At 51.3% G+C, this 27,757-nt stretch overlaps 1 protein-coding gene across 1 annotated transcript; it reads right to left on the bottom strand.

Moving 5' to 3' along the window:
* Positions 1-1,307: 1,307 nt before the first annotated feature.
* NPPC (natriuretic peptide C) lies at positions 1,308-27,757 on the bottom strand. The gene is made up of 3 exons (XM_069212875.1): positions 27,430-27,757; positions 11,710-11,998; positions 1,308-1,778 (listed from the first exon to the last, which is right to left on the bottom strand). Exons 1-2 carry the CDS (start codon positions 27,517-27,519, stop codon positions 11,729-11,731), a joined length of 360 nt encoding a protein of 119 aa, XP_069068976.1. The 5' UTR covers positions 27,520-27,757; the 3' UTR covers positions 1,308-1,778; positions 11,710-11,728.

Here is a 27,757-nt window from a genome sequence, read left to right on the forward strand (position 1 = left end):
CTGTGATGGTTAGTGGTATGGTTGGAATGTAAATGAGGGATAGCCCTTGAATAAGAGACGTAGTTATGGTTAGGCTTGGTTTACAGTACTGGAATGCACACGATGGTTTCAGGGATGGTGCAAGAAGAATCATGGGATGACGTACTGGGGATATACTCCAGAAAATGGCAAAGGATGTGTGGTCTAAGGGAAAAGGGTTAGTTTAGGGTTAAAGAGGGAGTAATAGTGAAGTTTTAGATTAAGGGTTCAGAATGTCTTTGTACAGTTCACAAATGTAGTGAAACTTTTCCACCTTTTTTTATTTTTTAACCTTTAACTGTTTATTATTTGTTGTAGGTATACCTAGTATCCACTACTTTTTATGTCTGCTTTTTTTTAGTTAAGGTTTTCCATTCAAAACTTTTTTAATGTTATTGGTATGGCCCAAACCATGCCTGTTTCAAGTAACATTAACAAACCAAGCAAATGATTACAAAGTCCTCACAATCAGCACCTCCGCCTATCTGGCTGTCGGGCTCACCATATCCTGTGGCTCAGGGCACACCTGCAGCCAGGACCCCATCATACGGGAAACAAGAAAGTCCAAAAGAGGGGAAACATGGCCACTGGCCTCCTTCATCGATGAACCGAGGATCTGGAACAATACCCTCAAATCCATCAGGACTGCCCATACTTTGCTCCAGTTTGGAAAAGAGCTTAACACAATCTACTTTGAGGAACATCACCGCAAAGTAACACCCTACTTCTACTCTCAGAACCCTACTACACCTAATAGCACTCAATCAATCAATCAATCATTCATTTGTATAGAACACAGCTGCTTCCAATGAGGCGTCCCGGTACTTAAGCAAACAGCTGATAGCCAGTACATCCAATGAAAATAAATAGAGAGGGTTAGATTTTGTCAAAGAGAAAGGTTTTCAGTTCTTTCTTAAAAATTGAGACGGGCGCACCTCTAAGCATATTTATTGGGAGAGTATTCCGCAGCTTGGCTGTTAAGACTGTGAAAGATCTTCCTCCTTGCTTTGTCCTCATAAATTTGGGGACATGGATCAGCAGCAGATGGGTTGATCTGAGCTCTCTACATTGTTGATTTGGGTGCAATCTTTTTTGCAGATATGCAGTGCCTTGTCCGGCTTTGTACAGTCATGGACTATCTTTTCCTATGACCCGGCACAGACCTCAGTTGCCTTTCGGCTGGGTTTGGGCTATGCAGGTACCACATACATACACAGATACATCGATTACTCACATACCCCACCCTCCTCAACCGCCCCCTCAAATAAATGACGACATTACAAGTTGCAGATGGAATGACTTTTGTTTAAAACATATTCAAACTATTCAGGACAAAAATGGTACAATGTTTGACCCCGTTCATTTTAGATACATAAATAAAATTTTTATAAATATCTCTTTTATAAACAATATAAATAGCTTTACAACATAAATACAGAACGCACGACATGAATTTACAACAGCACTGGTATACAGCTGGCTTTGTCAGTCTCTGACACACTGGCCCCCCGCCATCTTGTGGGTGTGTTAATAGAACGCGTCCTCATTGGTGCGGCTAGTACGAATGAGGACCTATCAGAACAGCAGGCGATGCGACTCCTCGTACCGGCAAATGAAAGAGCTACAAATGACAAAAACAAGATGGCCGCCTTTATGTCCGCTTGGCATTTCCTGGGATGGAGTTTCGTCACGAGGTTCGGGTGCCTGGAGGGGGCGATGACGCAAGGTTGTCTTTAGAAAACCGTTGTCAGTTGATAGATCTGCAAAAAATAAAAAGAACACAATGCGTTACATCACATGCGCGTATGGGCCTGGGAAGCATCTGCAAAATTTATATTGCATATTAAAATGCGCATGTCCCCTTACTGGGGTTGCCACCTTTCCCAGAGAAAAATACAGTTTGTTTATATTGTAATAATCTGCAAAGGCCCCACATGATACTTAAATTGAACTTTTTATAAAATTGCCTATATTCATTTTTAGCATCACCTTTTATTTTTGTTTACTTTAATTATCAGTCAGGGATAATTAAGGCAGCTGTAGAACACTTCTCAAGGGATTATCTTGTTCAATTTACTGTTCAAAAAATGTACTAATAAGGGGGAAAAATACCAGCTTAAAGTGATTTTTCCTAATTTTCGTACCTGCCAGGACATTAAAATAATGGGAATGCTGGTAAAATATTACCATAAACCCCACCCGTACTCCTAACTGCCATCAAATAACATGTTTTTCCAAGGTGTAGTAACACAGACCAGGAGAAATCTTCTATTAAACAGACCTAATCTATAACTCTATTCTAATCTATTATTTACTGCTCAGCCACCCAGTCCCAAAGGGTGCAAGTGACTGAGTTTTGGTAGAGGAGGCCCAGTTTGCATAGCCCTGCACAACACACGCACGCACGCACAGACACACACACACACACACACACACACATGGACACAGTAATGAATATGCAGAAGCCAGCATCACACATGGATTTAGCAAAACAGGGATTCAACAGGTTGAAGTAACGGTGAAGTGAAAATGATGGACATGTCGATTTAATGGTCAGTTTAAAATAATACTCAGGTGGATGTAACTGTCAAGTTGGAGTAATGATCTGGTTGATGTAATAGTGAAGTTGGTGTAGTGGCCATGGCGAGGAATTGGGCAAGTCGAAGTAATGGCAAAGTCGATGTACTGGTCAGGTTGTTGTAATAGTCAGTTCTAAGTGGTGGCCAGATTGATGTAACAGCTTTGTTGATTTGTGAGCAAGGCAATGTTTTTTGTCAAGTCAAAGTAGTGTTCACCCAAAGTAATGGGCAGGTTGGTTATATTGAAATAAGGGTTATGTTGGGGTAAGGAGTAGCCTGATCTAATGGTTTTGTTGGAGTAAGGGTTAGGTTGGAGTAAGGGTTATGTTGATGTGATGGTTATGTTGGGGTAAGGGTTAGGTTGATGTGATGGTTATGATGAAGTAAAGGTTAGGTTGAACTAAGGGTTAGGTTGGAGTAAGGGTTATGTTGATGTGATGGTTATGTTGGGGTAAGGGTTAGGTTGAACTAATGGTTACGTTGGAGTAAGAGAGGCTGATGTGATAGTTATTTTGGTGTAAGGATTATGTTGAACTAGGTGAATGTAACAGGCATGTTGATGTAATAGTCTACGTCAGTGGTTCCCAACCTTTTGACTTCTGTGGACCCCCACTTTATCATTACTGGAACCTGGGGACCCCCACTAAATCATTATTGGAATCCGGGGACCCCCACTTGTAGGTTCATCGACCTACAAGCGCCACTGAGTCATTACTTAAAGCTAGGGACCTAATCTGTAAAGATTATTTAATTTTCTAAGCAGTTGCGGACCCCCTGATGAGGCTTCGCGGACCCCCAGGGGTCCCGGGACCACAGGTTGGGAACCACTGGTCTATGTAATGTCAGGGCGAAACGATGGCCATTGGAGGTACTGGGGCCCAGACAGGGCCAAACCTTGACAAAGCCTGCCCCCCCGCCCACCCCTCAATGGGGGATGGGTGGGGGGAGGACCCCCACACTCCTCCCCTTGTAGTCAGGCACCCTCTCAAGAACAGCTGCTCGCGCCTAAGATTCCTTATAAGTTGAGGAATTTGCAGAACAACGAGGGCGCGTTTTTATGGCGCAGGCGAGGCTTTATTCGGACACCTTTTCTTGGAAACGAGGAGTTATGGATCAGAGAAACAGTAAAAGAATATATTTATAGGTACACGCATGGGGCTCTTTGCCAAATTAGCAATAGCTGCTGTTAACGTTTACTTTCTTAAATTCACATAACAGCGTCTCGGCTTCCAGGCACTGTACCGCCTCCTAGAGCACGTCTTCGGGTGCTGAACATCCGTGGGGATGGGGGGTCTGGGACTGCCCTGTGGGGGGAGAGGACACCGCTCAGCGGTGCCACACTCGGGAGGCTTGGAGGCTGAGAGGAGGGCCCACAAATTAAGCGCCTGCGGGCCCTTACCGAGAGATTCTCGAAAATACTATATTTTCTCCTGCAGCATCAGCCAGCGGGAGCCACAGTGGAGGAGGCGTTTCTGGCGACATCTGGTTTGGGTTAAACAGCTTCTGTTTACATTTACCTTAAGAGGTGGGAGGGGTCACAGAGGGGCCTACACTGTAGGATACTGCACCCTGGAGGGTGTAAAAAGAGGGGAGGGGTACCCAGGAGAGGTCTGACCGTAGGGCATCACATGCCATGCTCATATGCCGCGATATCTGCCACACTGGCATCACATGCCAGGCTCACACGTCATGTTATCTGCCACACTGGCCTCATATGCCAGGATCACATGCCATGTTATCTGCAATATCGGCATCATATGCCAAGCTCACATGCCATGTTATCTACCACACTAACATCACATGCCAGGCTCTTGTGCCATGATATGTGCCACAATGGCATCACATGTCAGGCAAACGTGCCATGATGTGTGCCACTATGGCATCACACGCAAAACTCACATGCCATGTTATCTGCCACACTAAAATCACATGCCAGGCTCTTGTGCCATGATATGTGCCACAATGGCATCACATGTCAGGCAAACGTACCATGATGTGTGCCACTATGGCATCACACGCCAAGCTCACATGCCATGTTATCTGCCACACTGGCATCACATGCCAGGCTTAGGCATCTACCGTAGTGGTAGACGACACACCAGCCGGGGCATCTACGACACCAGCCACCTGGCACAGCAAGCCACGGGCACCTGCCAGGGTGTCTGGCACACCAGCAGAGTCTATTGCATGTCAGGGTCACCCCCTGGGAGGTGGTCGAGCCTGATGCGTATTATAATAAAAATATTAACAGTATCAATAATGATGACATTATTATAAGTAGCCATTTGTTAAATAATAATAATACTTGTTGTTGTTAGAAGAAGGACAACAACATAAGCAGACAGGATGATTCCAACACTGGGATGTCGGGAGCTCCATTGAAGACAGAGCGTGTCTCAGGGCCAATAATGGCCGGTAGATGCCCGAGACTTAATCCTTCCGATGTTTGTCTCTCTGTTTCTCCTTTTTTTAATGTAGAACATTCTACCCTTAGTGAGTGGGATGTTCTAATAGCCTTGCAGCCTTTCCGCCTTGCACTATGCTGGTTGTAAAAGGCCCTCTACCTCGTTAGAGGCCCTCACCTGCTTCTCGGCCTAGAACTCGGGTGCAGGGCCTTTAACAATCGGTATAGCCCTCAGCAGCGGCTGTAAGACTAGATTGTCAATATTAATGTAGCTCTCATGATTTTCAAGTAGGAGTTACGAGGCTTGTATGGGAAAGGGAACACGAGGGAAGTACACCCCCCCACCCCCCACCCCAAAGGTCCAGTCTGCCAACCTCCTGCTATGGGTCCTGGATCTCCCTGGCTCTGCGGCTGCCGGTAAGGACCTTGACACATCTGTTGTAGGTTACCAGCCACACATGGCACTGGGCTAGGAGCCGGGCAGGCCTGCTGCCACTTAAAGAGCTCCCCGCAGCACTCAGCCTTTCAAGTGCCTCCGGCCACGTTTTTATTTTATTAAGTGGGGTCCAAACGGGGATCCCACAGAATGTTTTAAAGCAGGAGCATAACTACCATTGGTGCAACAGGTGCAGTGGCACCGGGGCACAGAGCCCATAGTGGGCCCATGATCTCTGATAATGGCTCAATTGTACTACCCCAACAAAGTTCAAGGGGACCATTTTCCCGGCTTGCACCTGGGCTCATGGCATCCTTGCCTCGAATTAAATTGTATATGTTCTTCTCTCTAAACAAGTGAAGTCTCGGCAAACACACGAATACTAACCGAGAGAGAACTGTCTACGGAAAGCATTATGGGACTTGTAGTCTTGATTTCCTATTAAAATTCCAGGAATACAGAGATAACCAGAACTGGATCAGATTCTCACACATGAACTGGGACGACGTGAGTTGTACCCTATTCCGACCAAGACCCCACCCGCGTGTTGCACAACTAAGAATAGATGTCTGCAAGGCTGTTGACTCTTACAGCATGAATTATGAGATACCTCAGTGGGTTGAGCACTCATGGGAGACATCTGTGCCTAACCTGCAGGCCACAGGCGTAAACAAACCACTGGTTGGAGGGGCGGCCTTGGGTTATTCTGCGGGTGATAAATGGAGTACTGTTGGGCAATAATAAAACGTAATTCAAATGGTAGATAGTTGAGGGTGTGGTGCATACCTCATATATTATCTATGTTTCTGTTGATCTTCGATGCGATAGTACAAACATTAATATTGTATCTACAAAAATATGCATGGGCTCGTAAAGCGTTCTTTCGAGTGAGTCGTCAACATTTGGACATAAATACTTGTCACGTTATATTAAAAAAATACCGAAAACGTAAATGGTCGTGTTGTCCTATTTTTCAGGTAAACTTAATGGAAAGTTGATGTAATGATCGGTTCGCCAACAAAAAACAAAACTAAATGAAGGAATCAGCACAATTGAAAATTGTCCCAAAACATCTCTGAATAACGACTCTTTTGTGTGAAGGTTGGACTTGTAATTTCTTTTGGTGTGTTCGTTGCACGATATCGCAGCGGGTTGACCCCAGTTGCGGACTTTCCGTCTCCGCTTTGACTCTGGTCGAGACGGCTTGTCCTTTCATCCTTCCCAGATCGATAAAAAAGTACCTCTTTATCGGGTAATAATAAATGGATATGGAAGTCTTAACACACGATGGGTTTTGTGCCTGTGATGCAATGAAAGGCAAAATAATACGTGTAAGAACTCAATGTGGCCACCAGGGGGCAGCATTGTAAAACTCGTGAGCAGGTTTCCCAGCACAATGCTGAAGCATGCTACCCAGCTATAAATAGCAAGGAATCTGGCATTTAGCCTGAGACCTGAGTGCTATGAATTGTAGAGATAAGGAAAGGAACGGGAGTCCTGGGAGGTGTAATTGTTTACCCAGGATCACACACTTTGTTCAAATGGACCTGCCAGGATAGCTTGGATCTCCTAGTTCCACAGACCCGCACTGCACGACGTATCTAGCCGAGCTGCCCCTAGTTCCACAGACCGGCACTGCACGATGTATCTATCCCACCAAGCTGCCCCTAGTTCCACCGACCGGCACTGCACGATGTATCTATCCCACCAAGCTGCCCCTAGTTCCACCGACAGGCACTGCACGATGTATCTATCCCACCGAGCTGCTCCTAGTTCCACCGACAGGCACTGCACGATGTATCTATCCCACCAAGCTGCCCCTAGTTCCACCGACAGGCACTGCACGATGTATCTATCCCACCGAGCTGCTCCTAGTTCCACAGACCGGCACTGCACGATGTATCTATCCCACCCAGCTGCTCCTAGTTCCACCGACAGGCACTGCACGATGTATCTATCCCACCAAGCTGCTCCTAGTTCCACAGACCGGCACTGCACGATGTACCTAGCCGAGCTGCCCCTAGTTCCACCGACAGGCACTGCACGATGTATCTATCCCACCAAGCTGCTCCTAGTTCCACCGACAGGCACTGCACGATGTATCTATCCCACCGAGCTGCCCCTAGTTCCACCGACAGGCACTGCACGATGTATCTATCCCACCGAGCTGCTCCTAGTTCCACCGACAGGCACTGCACGATGTATCTATCCCACCAAGCTGCTCCTAGTTCCACAGACCGGCACTGCACGATGTATCTATCCCACCAAGCTGCTCCTAGTTCCACAGACCGGCACTGCACGATGTATCTATCCCACCAAGCTGCTCCTAGTTCCACAGACCCGCACTGCACGATGTATCTATCCCACCAAGCTGCTCCTAGTTCCACCGACAGGCACTGCACGATGTATCTATCCCACCGGGCTGCCCCTAGTTCCACCGACAGGCACTGCACGATGTATCTATCCCACCGAGCTGCTCCTAGTTCCACCGACAGGCACTGCACGATGTATCTATCCCACCAAGCTGCTCCTAGTTCCACAGACCGGCACTGCACGATGTATCTATCCCACCAAGCTGCTCCTAGTTCCACAGACCGGCACTGCACGATGTATCTATCCCACCAAGCTGCTCCTAGTTCCACAGACCGGCACTGCACGATGTATCTATCCCACCAAGCTGCTCCTAGTTCCACCGACAGGCACTGCACGATGTATCTATCCCACCAAGCTGCTCCTAGTTCCACCGACAGGCACTGCACGATGTATCTATCCCACCAAGCTGCTCCTAGTTCCACAGACTGGCACTGCACGATGTATCTATCCCACCAAGCTGCTCCTAGTTCCACTGACAGGCACTGCACGATGTATCTATCCCACCAAGCTGCTCCTAGTTCCACCGACAGGCACTGCACGATGTATCTATCCCACCGGGCTGCTCCTAGTTCCACAGACCGGCACTGCACGATGTATCTATCCCACCAAGCTGCTCCTAGTTCCACCGACAGGCACTGCACGATGTATCTATCCCACCGGGCTGCCCCTAGTTCCACGGACAGGCACTGCACGATCTATCCAACCCAGCTGCTCCTAGTTCCACAGACAGGCACTGCACGACGTGTCCCACTGAGCTGCTCCTAGTTCCATGGACAGGCACTGCACGATGTATCTATCCCACCAAGCTGCTCCTAGTTTCACGGACAGGCACTGCACGATGTATCTATCCCACCAAGCTGCTCCTAGTTCCACAGACCCGCACTGCACGATGTATCTATCCCACCAAGCTGCTCCTAGTTCCACCGACAGGCACTGCACGATGTATCTATCCCACCGGGCTGCTCCTAGTTCCACAGACCGGCACTGCACGATGTATCTATCCCACCAAGCTGCTCCTAGATCCACCGACAGGCACTGCAAGATGTATCTATCCCACCGGGCTGCCCCTAGTTCCACGGACAGGCACTGCACGATGTATCTATCCCACCGGGCTTCTCCTAGTTCCACAGACCGGCACTGCACGATGTATCTATCCCACCAAGCTGCTCCTAGTTCCACCGACAGGCACTGCACAATGTATCTATCCCACCGGGCTGCTCCTAGTTCCACAGACCGGCACTGCACGATGTATCTATCCCACCAAGCTGCTCCTAGTTCCACCGACAGGCACTGCACGATGTATCTATCCCACCGGGCTGCCCCTAGTTCCACGGACAGGCACTGCACGATCTATCCAACCCAGCTGCTCCTAGTTCCACAGACAGGCACTGCACGACGTGTCCCACTGAGCTGCTCCTAGTTCCAAACAATCCTGCATGCAACACAGACACCTTTGCATCATCCTGCAAGGGTGCCTGCATAGGCACTAGGCAGCCAAAAGGGCACCAGCGCAGGGGGAAGGGCAGGAATGCGCAGTACACCATAGATTCGCCGCATTCCTGCTCTTTCACTTTGACGCATGGCAGCGCAGCAAGGACATTTACAGCCCTGCCCTGCACCAAAACCCGAATAAATATGGGCCTGAGTGCCAGCCGTAGGCGACAAGTGTACATTTTTGTGGAGCTGAGACATTAAAGTCCATATTTATACTTTTTTTGTGCCGTGTTTGCTTTTGCGTCAAAAAGCAGCGCAAATGTGGTGCTAAAAAAGTATAAATATGGGCCTAACTGTTCACTAGGTGACAATCACACCTGCTAGACACTTCAGCAGTGTCCTCTGTATAACAGGCCAATGTTGTCTACGCCCTCGCCATTTAAGGTTAATACCTCACACTACATGACCTTGGAACAGACTGCCCCATCCATCATCACAGCCACCTGAGCTGCGAGCATGCATTCACAAAAATGAATCGTTTATAAGGCATTGGAGTGATGAAGAGACCCAGGTAAAAAGAGCACATTGCTTCATGTTTTCAACTTTCAAGTTTTGATCTTTTCCAAATTCTGATTGGGCCAACCCAACCTTTCATAGTTTATGCCACAGTTTTATCAGCCACGTGGAAAATATTGCAGTGGCCTGGCAAGGCTCCTGGGGCATTAATGGCATTTTAAGTTATGTTTTTTGTATTTTGCTTGTCGAAGGCCCTGCAGCTCCCTATACACTGCTGCTGGGCTACTCGTGTGTCTTGATAAGTGTGCATAGTTCATTATTTCAAAGCTGGGCACAACCCGTTCCAAGATGGCCGCTCCTGAGTCCGCGTGTATGCACGTGTGAGCCACATCAGCTGACCCTGACCATATGTTGGTATTCTATATTGTGGAGTCCATTGAAGTGCAGATCAACAGTTAAGTGCCGCTATGGTGTTAAAAGACTGACACGGAGCTGATTTACAAACTGGAGACAAACACCGCCTGTGGGACACCATGTGCAGAAGGAAACTTCCTGTGATGTCAAACTGAACATGTATAGATGGTACACCGTCAACCGAGACGGGTCAGTGGTGCCTGAATGTTAGATGTCATTAGAACCCATGTCTTTGAAAAGTCATCCTCTGCAAAGGGGCTTGTATGAAGGGATATACACACATAGGGGGTTATTCCAACTTTGGAGGAGGTGGTAATCCGTCCCAAATGTGACGGATTTACCACCAGCCGTATTACGAGTTCCATAGGATATGATGGACTCGTAATACGGCTGGTGGTATATCCGTCACTTTACCATCACTTTTGGGACGGATTACCACTTCCTCCAAAGTTGGAATAACCCCCATAGTGTGCATAATTTACTCATGCAGGTGATGTGCAACTCACGGGACCTGTCCAATCAAATACATGTTGTAAACCTCAAGAACCAATAAGTCATGACCAGAGTGATTTACCTTGGGAACTGTCCAATCATCTAATGAGGGACACACCTTGGGAATCTACCAATCATACACATGCGGAAAAACTTCGAGAACTTTTCATTTTCAATGTATTTGTCAAGAAAAGTCCAGTTAGGAATTTACAATAGCTCTAACTCAAGGAAACTCGGGACCCATTGCATTGCAATTGCTTGTTCTGTGTTGCTGCAGTCCGGACAGAGGTGCCCCTTTAAAAGAGCGCTAAGGTTTCCGCAGAAGGCCCCGAAGTTTGGGGGTCACCTGCCTCCCCTGGCGTAGCCCTGCCCCCGTCTGTAGGTACCCAGAGGTATCGAGGGGACAGCCTCCCTCAGAGCTGCTGCCGCCGTGTGCCGAAGATGTCCCCAGTGAGGAATCTTCCTGACCAGCTTTTCATGCCCTGTCCAGAAAGCGCCTAGAGTCCATGGTTAAGCGCGTTCTATTCCGGGCGCCATAACTAAAATGCCCAACCTATGCCCAGAAATATTCACTCGCACTAGCCTGGGCAACCCCCAGCCCTGGACTCTTTCACAACCCTCGGTGACCAGTCTGTGGGTGAGGTTGGCATAAACACCGGCTGCAGGTCATGGTGGCACAATCCAGGACAGATGGCGCCTGGTACTCCCTGGATGCGGACTGCTTGCTAAGTCTGCCCTTTGCTGTTTGTCCTCAGTAAGACACCCCACCCTGGGCAGCGAGTGATATGTCTGCGCCCTGGTGCCCCTTGGCACCTACCAGCTAAGAGGTCTCTGTGGATGGGGCAAGTTCTAAAGCTTCTCTGGTAACACAGGTGCCAAGTGGATATGAGATACACGTGCCCAGGGCATGGGTGGAGAAGGGAAGACTGTGGGTTGAGGCAGAGGTGGGGTATTCTGCCTACTGCTGCTGAGTTCCGGCAAACACCTGCTGAAATTAAGCACTGGCACCCGTTGTGTGTAGAGCGTTAAGGCAGATAACTTACCAGCCCAGGGGGCAGTGTCCTAGCAGCCGAGCCCACTCATGGCCCCTATCCGGTCCAGCTTGAGTCCGAAGCAGCCCTTGGACAGCCCCTTCTTGTGAATGCCCTTGTACTTCCGGGGGTTGGGGTAGTCATTGAGGAGCCTGGTCCAGGCGGCTCTGGAGCGCGTGTCCATGCGGAGGTCTCTCAGCAGCCGGGACCGCGACTTGGCGTCCTTGGGTCCCCGGTCCGGCCCGCTCTCCCCGGAGCCCAGGAACTCGGACAGCTCGTCACCCAGGAGGGTGCGCAGGGACTGGTGGAGAGAGAGAGAGAGAGGAGAGGCGTGAGTGTGGAGAGCAGAGAGGCCTGGCACACAGCAGAACACATAGACATGCCAACACAGGGAACTGTGGAGCAGTGCCCACCCATGTGTGGGCACACAGAACTATAGGGGTCAATGCCCAGTCATGAGTGGTGTCACAAGGACCAGGAGAAAGAGATGGAGGGAGATGGAGGGACGTGAGAGGGGCCTGGCACACAGCAGAGACACGTCCACCCAGGCAACTGTGGAGCAGTGCCCACCCATGTGTGGGCACACAGAACTATAGGGGTCAATGTCCAGTCATGAGTGGTGTCACAAGGACCAGGAGAAAGAGATGGAGGGAGATGGAGATACGTGAGAGGAGCCTGGCACGCAGCAGAGACACGTCCACCCAGGCAACTGTGGAGCAATGCCCACCCATGGGTGGGCGCACAGAACTACAGGGGTCAATGCCCAGTCATGGGTGGAGTTACAAGGACCAGGAGAGAGAGAAAGAGGGGGGAGAGAAGTGAATGTGGTGAGAAGAGAGGGCTGAGACACAGCAGAACACAGGCAAGTCCACCAAGGCCACCGTTTATACATAGACCAGTGGTGAAAGGTGTACACATTGGTGCACGAAGAGAGGCAGACCCCCAGCCCCTCTCTTTCTCTCTCTCTCTTTCTGGCGGTCTCTCTCTCTCTCTCTTTCTTCCTCGCTCTCTCTCCCCCTCTTTCTCACTCTCTCGGTCTCGCTCGCTCTATCCCTCTCTCTCTCTCTGTCTCTTTCTTGCTCTCTCTCTCGCCACCGCTCTTTCTATCTCTCTCCCTCTCTTTCTTACTCGCTCGTTCTCGCTCTCTCTCTCTCCCTCTCGCTGTCTCTCTCGCTTGCTCTCTCTCGCACCCCTCTCTTTCTATCTCTCTCCCTCTCTGCCCCCTCTCTCTCTCTCCCTCTCGCTCACCCCTCTGTCTCTTTCCTTCTCACCCTCTCTCTGTTTCTCTCGTTCTCGTTCTCTTTCTCGCTATCTCTCTCTCTCGTTCTTTTTCTCTCCCTCTTTCTCACTATATTTGTCTTTCTCGCTCTCTCGCTTTCTTTGTCTCTCTCCGTTTCTCGATCTCTCTCTCCTCCCTCCCTCTCTCTCTCTCACTCTATCTGATCTTCTTTCTCGCTTTCTCGCTATTTCTCTTTTTTCTCCATCTCTCTCTCTCTCTCTCCTATTCGGTCTTTTTCTCGCAATATCTCTTTCTCGCTTTTTTCTCTTTCTATCGCTCTCTCGCTCTATTTCTCGCTCTCGCTCTTGCTCTCTCTCGCTCTCTTTCTCTCTCTCTCGCTTAGAAGCATTAACGGTCCAATGGAAGGCTGTGAACAGCCCCACACACAAATATATAACCACAGGGACCAGTACAGCGAGAGCTGCATCAGTACACGGCACTGTCAAGTATACAAAGTCTATAACTAGTGTACAGGAACTGAGATAAGTGTACACCTGAGACAATTACACAGAGGCCGAGACCAGTGTACACAGAGTGAGATAAGTACACAGAACCAGAGACTAGTGTGCACACATCAGTACGCAGCAGAGCCCGGTGTACGCAGAGTGAGATCAGTACACAGAACCAGAGACTAGTGTGCACACATCAGTACGCAGCAGAGCCCGGTGTACGCAGAGTGAGATCAGTACACAGAACCAGAGACTAGCGTGCACACATCAATACACAGCAGAGGCCGGTGTACACAGAGAGAGGTCAGTACACAGAACCAGAGACTAGAGTGCACACATCAGTACACAGCAGAGGCCGGTGTACACAGAGTGAGATCAGAACCAGAGACTAGTGTGCACACATCAGTACACAGCAGAGGCCGGTGTACACGGAGTGAGATCAGTACACAGAACCAGAGACTTGCGTGCATCCATCAGTACACAGCAGAGGCCGGTGTACACAGAGTGAGATCAGTACACAGAACCAGAGACTTGCGTGCATCCATCAGTACACAGCAGAGGCCGGTGTACAGAGAGAGAGGTCAGTGCACAGAACCAGAGACTAGTGTGCACACATCAGTACACAGCAGAGGCCGGTGTACGCAGAGAGAGGTCAGTACACAGAACCAGAGACTAGCGTGCACGCATCAGTACACAGCAGAGGCCGGTGTACACAGAGTGAGATCAGAACCAGAGACTAGAGTGCACACATCAGTACACAGCAGAGGCCGGTGTACACAGAGTGAGATCAGAACCAGAGACTAGTGTGCACACATCAGTACACAGCAGAGGCCGGTGTACACAGAGAGAGGTCAGTACACAGAACCAGTGACTTGCGTGCAGACATCAGTACACAGCAGAGGCCGGTGCACACATCAGTACACAGCAGAGGCCGGTGTACACAGAGAGAGGTCAGTACACAGAACCAGAGACTAGTGTGCACACATCAATACACAGCAGAGGCCGGTGTACACAGAGTGAGATCAGAACCAGAGACTAGTGTGCACACATCAGTACACAGCAGAGGCTGGTGTACACAGAGAGAGGTCAGTACACAGAACCAGAGACTTACGTGCACACATCAGTACACAGCAGAGGCCGGTGTACACAGAGTGAGATCAGAACCAGAGACTTACGTGAACGAATCAGTACACAGCAGAGGCCGGTGTACACAGAGTGAGGTCATTGACTAGCAGGGATAAGTATGCTTTGATTGACACAAGTATACACAGATTGTGGTCACTACACAACACAAATGGCACACAAAGGCTAAGCCAAGTACCAGGAGAGACCACCGAGTATGGACTGGTCCCAGTACAGAGAGGCGCCAGTGTACATGGTGTGCGAGCGTTGCACAGCTGAGGCAGACACACAGATCAGTGCGCAGAAGAAACAACTACACAGAACCTGAGACACACTATAGACAAGAAGTGACATCAAAACACGTCAGAGCCAACTGTGCGCCGCCTGAGGTCAGTACACACAGTGGGATCCGTAAGGAGCTAAGGGCCTTATTCACGAGAACCTGCAGCGCCAACATTGACAGCGCTGAAAAACCGCATTGATGTTCTTTAGTTACAAAACTAGGGTGCACCCCTCTGTTTCCCCTAGCACTGGTTCTAAATTTAGCTGCCTGATGCCAAGGAGGCCCCTGGCACTGTAGTGGAAGCGTGCCTGTGTTTCAGGGAATGATTGTTTATGTGCAGGAAGGTGTCCTTTTCTTTACTGCACATAAACAATCAATAACGGCGATTTGTTACTTCTATGCGTGCTGCAGAATGCATCAATAATGGAGATTTGTTACTTCTATGGGTGCTGCAGAATGCATCAATAATGGAGATTTGTTACTTCTAAGTGTGCTGCAAAATGCATCAATAATGGTGGTTTGTTACTTCTAAGTGTGCTGCAGAATGCATCAATAATGGTGATTTGTTACTTCTAAGTGTGCTGCAGAATGCATCAATAATGGAGATTTGTTACTTCTAAGTGTGCTGCAGAATGCATCAATAATGGAGATTTGTTACTTCTATGGGTGCTGCAGAATGCATCAATAATGGTGGTTTGTTACTTCTAAGTGTGCTGCAGAATGCATCAATAATGGTGGTTTGTTACTTCTATGGGTGCTGCAGAATGCATCAATAATGGTGGTTTGTTACTTCTAAGTGTGCTGCAGAATGCATCAATAATGGAGATTTGTTACTTCTATGGGTGCTGCAGAATGCATCAATAATGGTGGTTTGTTACTTCTAAGTGTGCTGCAGAATGCATCAATAATGGAGATTTGTTACTTCTATGGGTGCTGCAGAATGCATCAATAATGGAGATTTGTTACTTCTAAGTGTGCTGCAGAATGCATCAATAATGGAGATTTGTTACTTCTATGGGTGCTGCAGAATGCATCAATAATGGTGGTTTGTTACTTCTATGGGTGCTGCAGAATGCATCAATAATGGAGATTTGTTACTTCTAAGTGTGCTGCAGAATGCATCAATAATGGAGATTTGTTACTTCTATGGGTGCTGCAGAATGCATCAATAATGAAGATTTGTTACTTCTATGGGTGCTGCAGAATGCATCAATAATGGAGATTTGTTACTTCTATGCGTGCTGCAGAATGCATCAATAATGGTGGTTTGTTACTTCTAAGTGTGCTGCAGAATGCATCAATAATGGTGGTTTGTTACTTCTAAGTGTGCTGCAGAATGCATCAATAATGGAGATTTGTTACTTCTATGTGTGCTGCAAAATGCATCAATAATGGTGATTTGTTACTTCTAAGTGTGCTGCAGAATGCATCAATAATGGTGGTTTGTTACTTCTATGTGTGCTGCAAAATGCATCAATAATGGTGATTTGTTACTTCTAAGTGTGCTGCAGAGTGCATCAATAATAGCGATTTGTTACTTCTATGTGTGCTGCAGAATGCATCAATAATGGTGATTTGTTACTTCTATGTGTGCTGCAGAATGCATCAATAATGGTGATTTGTTACTTGTATGTGTGCTGCAGAATGCATCAATAATGGTGATTTGTTACTTCTAAGTGTGCTGCAGAATGCATCAATAATGGAGATTTGTTACTTCTATGTGTGCTGCAAAATGCATCAATAATGGTGATTTGTTACTTCTAAGTGTGCTGCAGAGTGCATCAATAATAGCGATTTGTTACTTCTATGCGTGCTGCAGAATGCATCAATAATGGAGATTTGTTACTTCTAAGTGTGCTGCAGAATGCATCAATAATGGTGGTTTGTTACTTCTAAGTGTGCTGCAGAATGCATCAATAATGGAGATTTGTTACTTCTATGTGTGCTGCAAAATGCATCAATAATGGTGATTTGTTACTTCTAAGTGTGCTGCAGAATGCATCAATAATGGAGATTTGTTACTTCTATGTGTGCTGCAGAATGCATCAATAATAGCGATTTGTTACTTCTATGTGTGCTGCAGAATGCATCAATAATGGTGATTTGTTACTTCTAAGTGTGCTGCAGAGTGCATCAATAATAGCGATTTGTTACTTCTATGTGTGCTGCAGAATGCATCAATAAAGGTGATTTGTTACTTGTATGTGTGCTGCAGAATGCAGCACGTATAGAAGTAGCAAATCATCATTATTGAATGATTGCTATGTGCAGGAACAGACCTCTTGCTGCACATAAACAATCATTCATGGCATTTTTCTCTTTCTATGTGTGATTCTGGTTGTGCCTTGCTAACACCACCCCTGGGGTGGCGTTAAATTTTGATGCTGCCTCAGGTTTACAATTCCTCATAAATCTGGGGCAGTGCCAAAATGCAATGGGTTTTGCCGTGGAATGCCCCCTGAAACACAAATTGCACGTCGTTCCATGCTAAGTGATGCGTGTGAAGGGGCCATGCTTATAAGGCAGCGTTAGGCCACAAAATGTGGCTTAGTGCCGCCTTGTAAGTATGGCACAAGGCATTGCGCCGCGGAGCGTTGCTAAAAGTGTCGTTCCCGTGGCGCAAGGGCCTTCCTTGTAAATGCACCAATGCACCACTGAGACAAGCAGAGCACAAACCTATCTACACAGCAGCAGAGGCGCACAGGGACTGACACCAGTGCACGACGGAGTGTGCGTGTGCACACTGAGTCCTGCACAGATCAGTCCAGGTGCGTGATTAGGAACACCGAGCCCTCCCCTGTGCAGGGGCGGGCGGCTAGAAGGTGCCACCCTAGAAATGCACCTTCAGACAGGAAAGCGCCAATAACCAGAGCACTTTTTGAGAGTAAAAGGCCTGTCTATTAGGACAGGTATGCAGACTTCGAAACTTTTATTTACAGACATTTATTTAAAAAACCTGCCCCAAAATACAATAACATTCCTGAAAACCCCCCACCCTTAAGCCTCGCACCCACCAATAAACAGTTCCCATCATTCATCCAAACATCCATTCTTCGCCACCCCTTACTTTCATTCGCTGTCCCCATCACTCCACTGTATTCACTTTGCCACGCCCACCCTGCCAGGCCCCCACCCTTCCGGTCTGTCTTGAGCCCCTCCCTTTTATTAAATTGTATTAAATTATTTTAAAAACGCAGTCACCATTGACTCGAACTATATGTGCACAACATGGCCATCCCTCAGGTTCGTAACGATATTAGTGCTCTAGCGCTTAGTGCCGCTCTTGTCGCTTCGTAGCACTATGGATAACATACGATGCTACTGTCCAGGTCAGAGTCAGTCATAATACGGTGTGACTTTCACACGTTTTGAAACCCTCGCCCCCTGCGCACTCACCCACCGAGCTGCACCCTGGTGGTGGCCGCGTAGCAGCGGTCGCTGGCCACCGGGCGCTCTCCACAGCGCTGGTGCTGACCGGGACGGCTTCCAGGCGCCCAGTGGGGCCAGTGGTGGCCGCGGGGCACGTCATGGGATGTGTGCACCGACCGTGGGAACAGCTGCGGCTGTGAGTCACTTCTGGGCCCCTGGACGGGGGTTTCTTGGCACTATGGCTCTGTAAGTCCTGGGGGTACGCTGCCTGAGTGCTGTGCAGGGTGGGGGGAGAGGGTCCCTCTCGCACCTGGCACGTACGTGGCCATCTGATACTTTTATTCATTTAATAAAATAATTAAAAATCTGCCACTTTTGGTTCCAGCAGGCCGCGAGATCCCCCCTAGATGCATGGGCCCTGGCCGCCCCTGGGGTGCGGCCCCCTGGGCAGAGGCCGCTATTACTTTACGGTGAGTGGTTCAGGTGGGAGTGAAAAGGGGCGCATGGGAATCAGAGACAGGAGCTCCCCTCGGGGAGTCCCCTTAAAGGGTCTCGGCTGGCTGGGAACGGACCCAGCTTCCCAGGGTCCTGCACCTGCAGGAGGCCCGCCTCAGCTGCCCGGCGCCCCCTGGCTGACCCCGGGCCTTGTCAGCACCAGGAGGGTGGAGAGCGTCCTGCGGCCGTGCCAGCGGCGTGCCCGATGTGCCAGGCTGAGGAGCACCGCTCACTGGTGTACCGGTCACCGCAGCACCGGTCACTCAGCACCGGTCACTGCATCATCGCTTACTGCGTAACCGGTCACTGCAGCACCGGTCACTGCATCACCGCTTACTGCATAACCGGTCACTGTAGCACCGGTCACTGCAGCACCCGTCACTGCATCACCGCTTACTGCATAACCGCTCACTGCAGCACCGGTCACTGCATCACCGCTTACTGCATAACCGGTCACTGCAGCACCGTTCAACGCAACACTGCTCACTGCAGCACCGCTCACTGGAGCACCGGGCACCGCAGCACCGGGCACTCAGCACCGGTCACTGCATCACCGCTTACTGCAGCACCGGTCACTGCAGCACCGTTCAACGCAACACTGCTCACTGCAGCACCGGTCACTGCAGCACCGGTCACTCAGCACCGGTCACTGCAGCACCGGTCACTGCAGCACCGGTCACTGCAGCACCGGCCAATGCAGCACGGGCCACTGCATCACCGCTTACTGCATAACCGGTCGCGGCATAACCGCTCACTGCAGCACCGGTCACTGCATCACAGCTTACTGCATAACCGGTCACTGCAGCACTGTTCAACGCAACACTGCTCACTGCAGCCCCGGTCACTGCAGCTCCGGGCATCACCACTTGCTGCAGAACCTGTCACTGCAGTACCACCACTGCAGCACCGGTCACTGCAGCTCCGGGCATCACCACTTGCTGCAGAACCTGTCACTGCAGTACCACCACTGCAGCATTGGTCACTGCAGCACCGGTCACCTCAGCACCGGTCACTACATCACCGCTTACTGCATAACCGGTCACTGCAGCACCGGTCACTGCATCACCGCTTACTGCATAACCGGTCACTGCAGCACCGTTCAACGCAACACTGCTCACTGCAGCACCGGTCACTGCAGCTCCGGGCACTGCAGCACCGGTCACCTCAGCACCGCTCAGTGCATTACCACTTACTGCATAACCGGTCACTGCAGCACCGTTCAACGCAACACTGCTCACTGCAGCACCGGTCACTGCAGCTCCGGGTGCTGCAGCACCGGTCACCTCAGTACCGCTCAGTGCATCACCACTTGCTGCAGAACCTGTCACTGCAGCACCACCACTGCAGCATTGGTCACTGCAGCACCGGTCACCTCAGCACCGGTCACTGCATCACCGCTTACTGCATAACCGGTCACTGCAGCACCGGACACTGCATCACCGCTTACTGCATAACCGGTCACTGCAGCACCGTTCAACGTAACACTGCTCACTGCAGCACCGGCCATTGCAACTCCGGGCACTGCAGCACCGGTCACCTCAGCACTGCTCAGTGCATCACCACTTACTGCATAACCGGTCACTGCAGCACCGTTCAACGCAACACTGCTCACTGCAGCACCGGTCACTGCAGCACCGGTCACTGCAGCACCGGTCACTCAGCACCGGTCACTGCAGCACCGGTCACTGCAGCACCGGTCACTGCAGCACCGGCCAATGCAGCACGGGCCACTGCATCACCGCTTACTGCATAACCGGTCGCGGCATAACCGCTCACTGCAGCACCGGTCACTGCATCACAGCTTACTGCATAACCGGTCACTGCAGCACTGTTCAACGCAACACTGCTCACTGCAGCCCCGGTCACTGCAGCTCCGGGCATCACCACTTGCTGCAGAACCTGTCACTGCAGTACCACCACTGCAGCACCGGTCACTGCAGCTCCGGGCATCACCACTTGCTGCAGAACCTGTCACTGCAGTACCACCACTGCAGCATTGGTCACTGCAGCACCGGTCACCTCAGCACCGGTCACTGCATCACCGCTTACTGCATAACCGGTCACTGCAGCACCGGTCACTGCATCACCGCTTACTGCATAACCGGTCACTGCAGCACCGTTCAACGCAACACTGCTCACTGCAGCACCGGTCACTGCAGCTCCGGGCACTGCAGCACCGGTCACCTCAGCACCGCTCAGTGCATTACCACTTACTGCATAACCGGTCACTGCAGCACCGTTCAACGCAACACTGCTCACTGCAGCACCAGTCACTGCAGCTCCGGGTGCTGCAGCACCGGTCACCTCAGTACCGCTCAGTGCATCACCACTTGCTGCAGAACCTGTCACTGCAGCACCACCACTGCAGCATTGGTCACTGCAGCACCGGTCACCTCAGCACCGGTCACTGCATCACCGCTTACTGCATAACCGGTCACTGCAGCACCGGACACTGCATCACCGCTTACTGCATAACCGGTCACTGCAGCACCGTTCAACGTAACACTGCTCACTGCAGCACCGGCCATTGCAACTCCGGGCACTGCAGCACCGGTCACCTCAGCACTGCTCAGTGCATCACCACTTACTGCATAACCGGTCACTGCAGCACCGTTCAACGCAACACTGCTCACTGCAGCACCGGTCACTGCAGCTCCGGGCGCTGCAGCACCGGTCACCTCAGTACCGCTCAGTGCATCACCACTTGCTGCAGAACCTGTCACTGCAGCACCACCACTGCAGCACCGGTCACTGCATCACCACTTACTGCATAACCGGTCACTGCAGCACCGGTCACCTCAGCACCGCTCAGTGCATCACCACTTGCTGCAGAACCTGTCACTGCAGCACCGCCACTGCAGCACCGGTCACTGCATCACCACTTACTGCATAACCGCTCACTGCAGCACCGTTCAACGCAACACTGCTCACTGCAGCACCGGTCACTGCAGCTCCGGGCACCGCAGCACCGGTCACCTCTGCACCGCTCAGTGCATCACCACTTGCTGCAGAACCTGTCACTGCAGCATTGGTCACTGCAGCTCCAGACACTGCAGCACTGGTCACTGCAGCACCGGTCACCACAGCACCACCAACTGCAGCACTGGTGACTGCAGCACTGGTTACCTCAGCACCGCTCACTGCATCACCACTTACTGCAGAACCGGTCACTGCAGCACCACCCACTGCAGCACTGGTCACCACAGCACCACCAACTGCAGCACCACTCACCACAGCACCGGCCACCGCAGCACTGTTCACTGCAGCACCAAAGGGCTGCACTGCTCGACAGCACCCTGGTCTGCCAACCTGAGCATCACAGAGCAGCTCTCAATGCCCCAGCACTAAGGGCCATATGTACGAACACTTTTTCCCATCGTCACAGAATGTGTAAAAACCTTTGCTACATGTGGCCCTAAATCCGGTGACCTGCACCTGCCCCAGTGCAGCTGTGCTTGCCCCAGTGCTGTGTCAATGGAGCTGTGCCTGCCCCAGCGCTGTCTCAATGGAGCTGTACCTACCACAGTGCTGTCTCCATGGAGCTGTGCCTGCCCCAGTGTTGTGTCAAAGGAGCTGTGCTTGCCCCAACGCTGTCAATCCAGCTGTGCCTACCCCTGAGCTGTGTCAAAGGAGCTGTGCCTGCCCCAGCGCTGTCTCAATGGAGCTGTACCTACCCCAGCGCTGTCTCAATGGAGCTGTACCTACCCCAGTGCTGTCTCCATGGAGCTGTGCCTACCCCTGCGCTGTGTCAAAGGAGCTGTGCTTGCCCCAGTGCTGTCAATGTAGCTGGACTTACCCCTGCGCTGTGTCAATGGAGCTGTGCCTGACCCAATGATGTGTCAATGGAGCTGTGCCTTCCCCAATGCTGTATGTATGAGTGGAGCTGCACCTGCTCCGTTGCTGTATGAATAGAGCTGCAACCGTTCCGATGCTGCATGCACGAATGGAGCTGTATCTGCCCAGGGTGTTGTATGAGTGAAGCTGCACACGCCCCAGTGCTGTATGTATGGGTGGAGCAGTACCTGTTCTGGTGCTGCATGCACGAATGGAGCTGTATCTGCCCAGGGTGTTGTATGAGTGGAGCTGCACGCGCCCCAGTGCTGTATGTATGGGTGGGGCAGTACCTGTTCCGGTGCTGCATGCACGAATGGAGCTGTATCTGCCCAAGGTGTTGTATGAGTGGAGCGGCACGCGCCCCAGTGCTGTATGTATGGGTGGGGCAGTACCTGTTCCGGTACTGCATGCACGAATGGAGCTGTATCTGCCCAGGGTGTTGTATGAGAGGAGCTGCACGCGCCCCAGTGCTGTATATATGGGTGGAGCAGTACCTGTTCCGGTGCTGCATGCACGAATGGAGCTGTATCTGCTCCGGTGTAGTTTAAGTGACCGCAGCTGCGCTTCTCGGCGCTATGAAGATGTTTTGCCTCCACTGCTGTATAATATGTATATATATATATATATATATATATATATATATATATATATATATGCTGCGATGTCCGGGCGCAGACCCCCGTTTATAACAGTTTTAGAGACATGCTCCCGGGGTGGACTTTCGCCTCTACGTCCACCCCGGGAGGGGCCCCCAGGCCGGGGCCTATGAGGCAGAGTGCACTGTACTGAGCTTCCCGGAGGTGCTGTGGGAGCTCCCATTACCTGTGCCCCCAGGGGGGCCGACCCTCCTGTGTTCAGCGCCATCATCACTACTTTCACTGTCCGAGATCACAAGAGAGCAGAGAGGAGCAGCCGCTGCAAACTTTTTGTTTTTTGCAGTTTGATATAGCGCGCACTCGATCCGAAGGTATTAAAGCGCTTTAATGAGCACCAGTTACATTGCATAAGGACACATTGATTTTTGTAGACAGGGGAGGTTACGTGATTTGACCAGGATCACAGGATGTAGAGCCGGCGCCTCCCTCCCTCCCGCCAACCCCCAATTCTCTGTGCTTCTTCCGGGAGCAACCCCTGCAACCCTACCCCATGTGCCATCCGTTGAGATCCGAGCTAACGGCCTGAGCTGCCGACCTTGGCGGTGGTGAACCAAGCGCGAGTCTCGGCGCCCACTCAGCATCCTGTGATCCTGGGCAAATCACTTAAATACCTTCGGGTCGAGATCGCGCTGTATCAAACTGCAAAAAACTAAACTGCACTCCTCTGCAGTGCACTGTACCCGCTGCTGTGCACCCCACAGACCTCTCACGTTCCTGCAGCCCCCTGCAGTGATGCACTGTACCGTCCGCTGTGCACCCCACAGACCACTCACGTTCCTGCAGCCCCCTTCAGTGCTGCACTGTACCGTCCGCTGTGCACCCCACAGACCTCTCACGTTCCTGCATCCCACTGCAGTGCTACACTGTACTGTACCTTCCGCTGTGCACCCCACAGACCACTCACGCTCCTGCAGCCCCCTGCAGTGCTGCACTGTACCGTCCGCTGTGCACCCCACAGACCTCTCACGCTCCTGCAGCCCCCTGCAGTGCTGCACTGCAATGTACCTTCCGCTGTGCACCCCACAGACCTCTCACGTTCCTGCAGCCCCCCTGCGGTGATGCACTGTACTGTACCTTCCGAAGTGCACCCCGCAGACCTCTCACGCTCCTGCAGCCCCCCTGCGGTGATGCACTGTACCTTCCGCTGTGCACCCCACAGACGTCTCACGCTCCTGCAGCCCCCTGCAGTGCTGCACTGTACCGTCCGCTGTGCACCCCACAGACCACTCACGCTCCTGCAGCCCCCTGCAGGGATGCACTGTACCGTCCGCTGTGCACCCCACAGACCTCTCACGTTCCTGCATCCCCCTGCAGTGCTGCACTTTACTGTACCTTCCGCTGTGCACCACACAGACCACTCACGTTCCTGCAGCCCCCTGCGGTGCACTGTACCCTCTGCTGTGCACCCCACAGACCTCTCACGTTCCTGCATCCCCCTGCAGTGCTGCACTGTACCGTCCGCTGTGCACCCCACAGACCTCTCACGCTCCTGCAGCCCCCTGCAGTGCTGCAATGTACCTTCTGCTGTGCACCCCACAGACCACTCACGCTCCTGCAGCCCCCTGCAGTGCTGCACTGCACTGTACCGTCCGCTGTGCACCCCACAGACCTCTCACGCTCCTGCAGCCCCCTGCAGTGCTGCACTGTACCGTCCGCTGTGCACCCCACAGACCACTCACGCTCCTGCAGCCCCCTGCGGTGATGCACGGGGCCTTCCGCTGTTCACCCCCACAGACTTCCCAAGCTCCTTTACCCCTGAAGCCCCCCCCTGCAGTGCCACACTTTGTTCTCCTCTGTGCACCCCCCACAGAGTTCTCACGCTCCTGCACCCCCATCTCTGACAGTGCTGCACCGTGCCCACCCGCTATGCACCCCTAAGGACTTCCCAGCTCGAGCAACCCCCCCTGCAGTGCTGCGCTGTGTTGTCCGCTGTGCCCCCCCCCCCCCTTCCCAGACGCCGCAGGCTCCTGCAGCTCCCCATACAGTACTGCACTGTGCCCTCCGGTGCACACCCCGCAGACGTCTCATGCTTTTGGACCCCCTGCAGTTCCCCCTCTCTGTGCCCACCTGATGAGTTTCCTTCACCGAGTTCCTTCACACAGTTCCTTCTTCTGTGCAGCACCTGCAGAGCTGCCCTCTGTGCTCAGACGAATTCCCTCCACTTTTTCTCCCCCATAGCTCTCCCCACGGTGTTCAGAAGAGTCCGCTCGTTTCCTCCTGCAGAGCTCCCCTCCGTGCTCAGAAGAGTTCCCTCCGCTCATCTCCTGCAGCGCATACTTCCGAGCCCAGTAGTTCCTTCTTCTTATCCCGCCTTACAGATCTTCCTTCCTCGTTCAGAAGAGTTTCCTCCACCCATCTCCTCCTGTAGATATCGCCTTCGCGCTCAGAAGAGTTCCCTCTTCTTATCTCCTCTTGCAGAGCTCTCTTTCCTGCTCAGAAGAGTTCCCTCCGCTCATCTCCTCCTGCAGGTCTCGCCTTCGCGCTCAGAAGAGTTCCCTGTTCTTGTCTCCTCCTGCAGAGCTCCCTTCCCTGCTCAGAAGAGTTCCCCCCGCTCATCTCCTCCTGCAGATCTCCCCTCCGCGCTCAGAAGAGTTCCCTCTTCTTATCTCCTCTTGCAGACATCTCCTCCGTGCTCAAAAGAGTTCCCTCTTCTTATCTCCTCCTGTAGAGCTCCCTTCCCTGCTCAGAAGAGTTCCCTCTTCTTATCTCCTCCTGCAAAGCACCCTTCCCTGCTCAGAAGAGTTCCCTGTTCTTATCTCCTCCTGTAGAGCTCCCCTCCGTGCTCAGAAGGGTTATCTGTTCTTATCTCCTCCTGCAGAGCTCCGCTCCGTGCTCAGAAGAGTTCCCTCTTCTCATCTCCTCCTGCAGATCTCCCCTTCGCGCTCAGAAGAGTTCCCTGTTCTTATCTCCTCCTGCAGAGCTCCGCTCCGTGCTCAGAAGAGATCTCCCTTCTTATCCCTTCCAGCAGATTCCCCCTCCCCAACCCGTGCTGAACTCCCCAATCCAGGGTGTAAAGCAGCACCCCCACACCCCTTCCAGCTCTTCCGGAGAAGGGGTCTTAAACTCCTTAATCCGGTACACCAGTATCCCCCATCCTCCACAGTAGATCTCACGCACTCGCGGTGGGGGGGGGGGGGCATATATTTCACCGATCCCCCACATACACCTGCTCACCCCTAACTCCAGCAATGCACCAATAATATCCCCCATCACAAGAAAGTGCTCCCCTCTGCTGTGAAAAATGGAAGATTGAGTATGTGTGTGGTGGGGTGAGGGGGGGGGCAGACAAACCCACGGGTCACCAATATCTGACCTCAAAATGTAAACCATTTCAGTGACCTCAGTTTGCAGCGCTAACACACTAGAAGGGTGAGTTGGCGCTTTATGAACATAAAAAAGCCGTTGCTATAGAAGCAGCTCTAACATAAAATGTCCATCGTAAACTAACTTGGTTTTAAAATAAGAATTAATAAATGTAATTCTTCCCCGACAGCTGAAGATTGCATTTGGTCTATTTCTAAACACTGTCATTTTTGTGAACTATAGTCCCGAAGTAATGTTGCCCAGGGTCAGACGTGTAGCTCAACTGTGAGAGCCGAGATTAACTCACGTGTGACATTTTACCGCCCACAATTAACTCCCTGCGGACAGAAAAGCGCCCGGTGAACTCCCATTCATGCATACACATTCTACCGGGTTATTCCTTCTCGCGCTCTTTCAGTGTGGGAAGATACCAGAATTCTGGCAAAAAGATAAAGTGATTTGACCAAGATCAAATAGCTTTGCCAAAATCGAGAAGCTGGGATCACGCCAAGGAAATCTTGTTTTCACCGTTCATAGTTTACCAGTGTCCAGCATAAAACATATTTTTATGAACGGCCATTTCTATAGCGCCTGACTCTAGGGCTCCGTTTCTAAGCGCATGCATTTTACCACATCAAACTGAAAAAGCCAAAGTAAAGTATATGATCAATTTCCTTGTGTACAAGATTCAGCGACAGAACAAAAACGCTACAACAAAACATGCCATCCAGAAAATTGCAGGGATCAGTATATTAACACCCCCTCAATCAATGCAAACTTTTCATTGTTCTGCGTCGCCCAAGATCACACTATTCTGGCCGAGCGGGGAAGCCGCGATTTGAACTCAGGTGAGGTCTCCCGTTACCAGTCTGACCGATTATAACCCCCTCGTTACATGAGACGAGCATGTGCGGAAGATCACACAAAGCGCAGGGGGCTTACCTTCTGCTGGGACAGTGGCTTCCCCTCCGAGTCCAAACATAGCAGCGCCGTCAGCAAGAGTCCCCAGGCCACAAAGTGTGAAGCGTGCATCCTGGTCCGCAGCTGCTGGGCACTGCTGGGAGCAGCAGGCAGCAACAGAAAAAAATAGAACAAGGATAAAAAAAAAAGGACAGACACCAGAATAAAGTGTATAAAAATAAATAAATAAAGGAAGTCAGCCGGGCGGCAGCGGGAGAGATAGGAAAGTTCAAACAGAGCCCGGCTCTTGCACAAGGGTTCCTCCTTGCCGGCCTCTTCCTGTCTCCCTGCTGGTTCAAGACTTCTGCTG

Source organism: Pleurodeles waltl, chromosome 11, assembly GCF_031143425.1.
Source record: "Pleurodeles waltl isolate 20211129_DDA chromosome 11, aPleWal1.hap1.20221129, whole genome shotgun sequence".
Classification (NCBI taxonomy): domain Eukaryota; kingdom Metazoa; phylum Chordata; class Amphibia; order Caudata; family Salamandridae; genus Pleurodeles; species Pleurodeles waltl.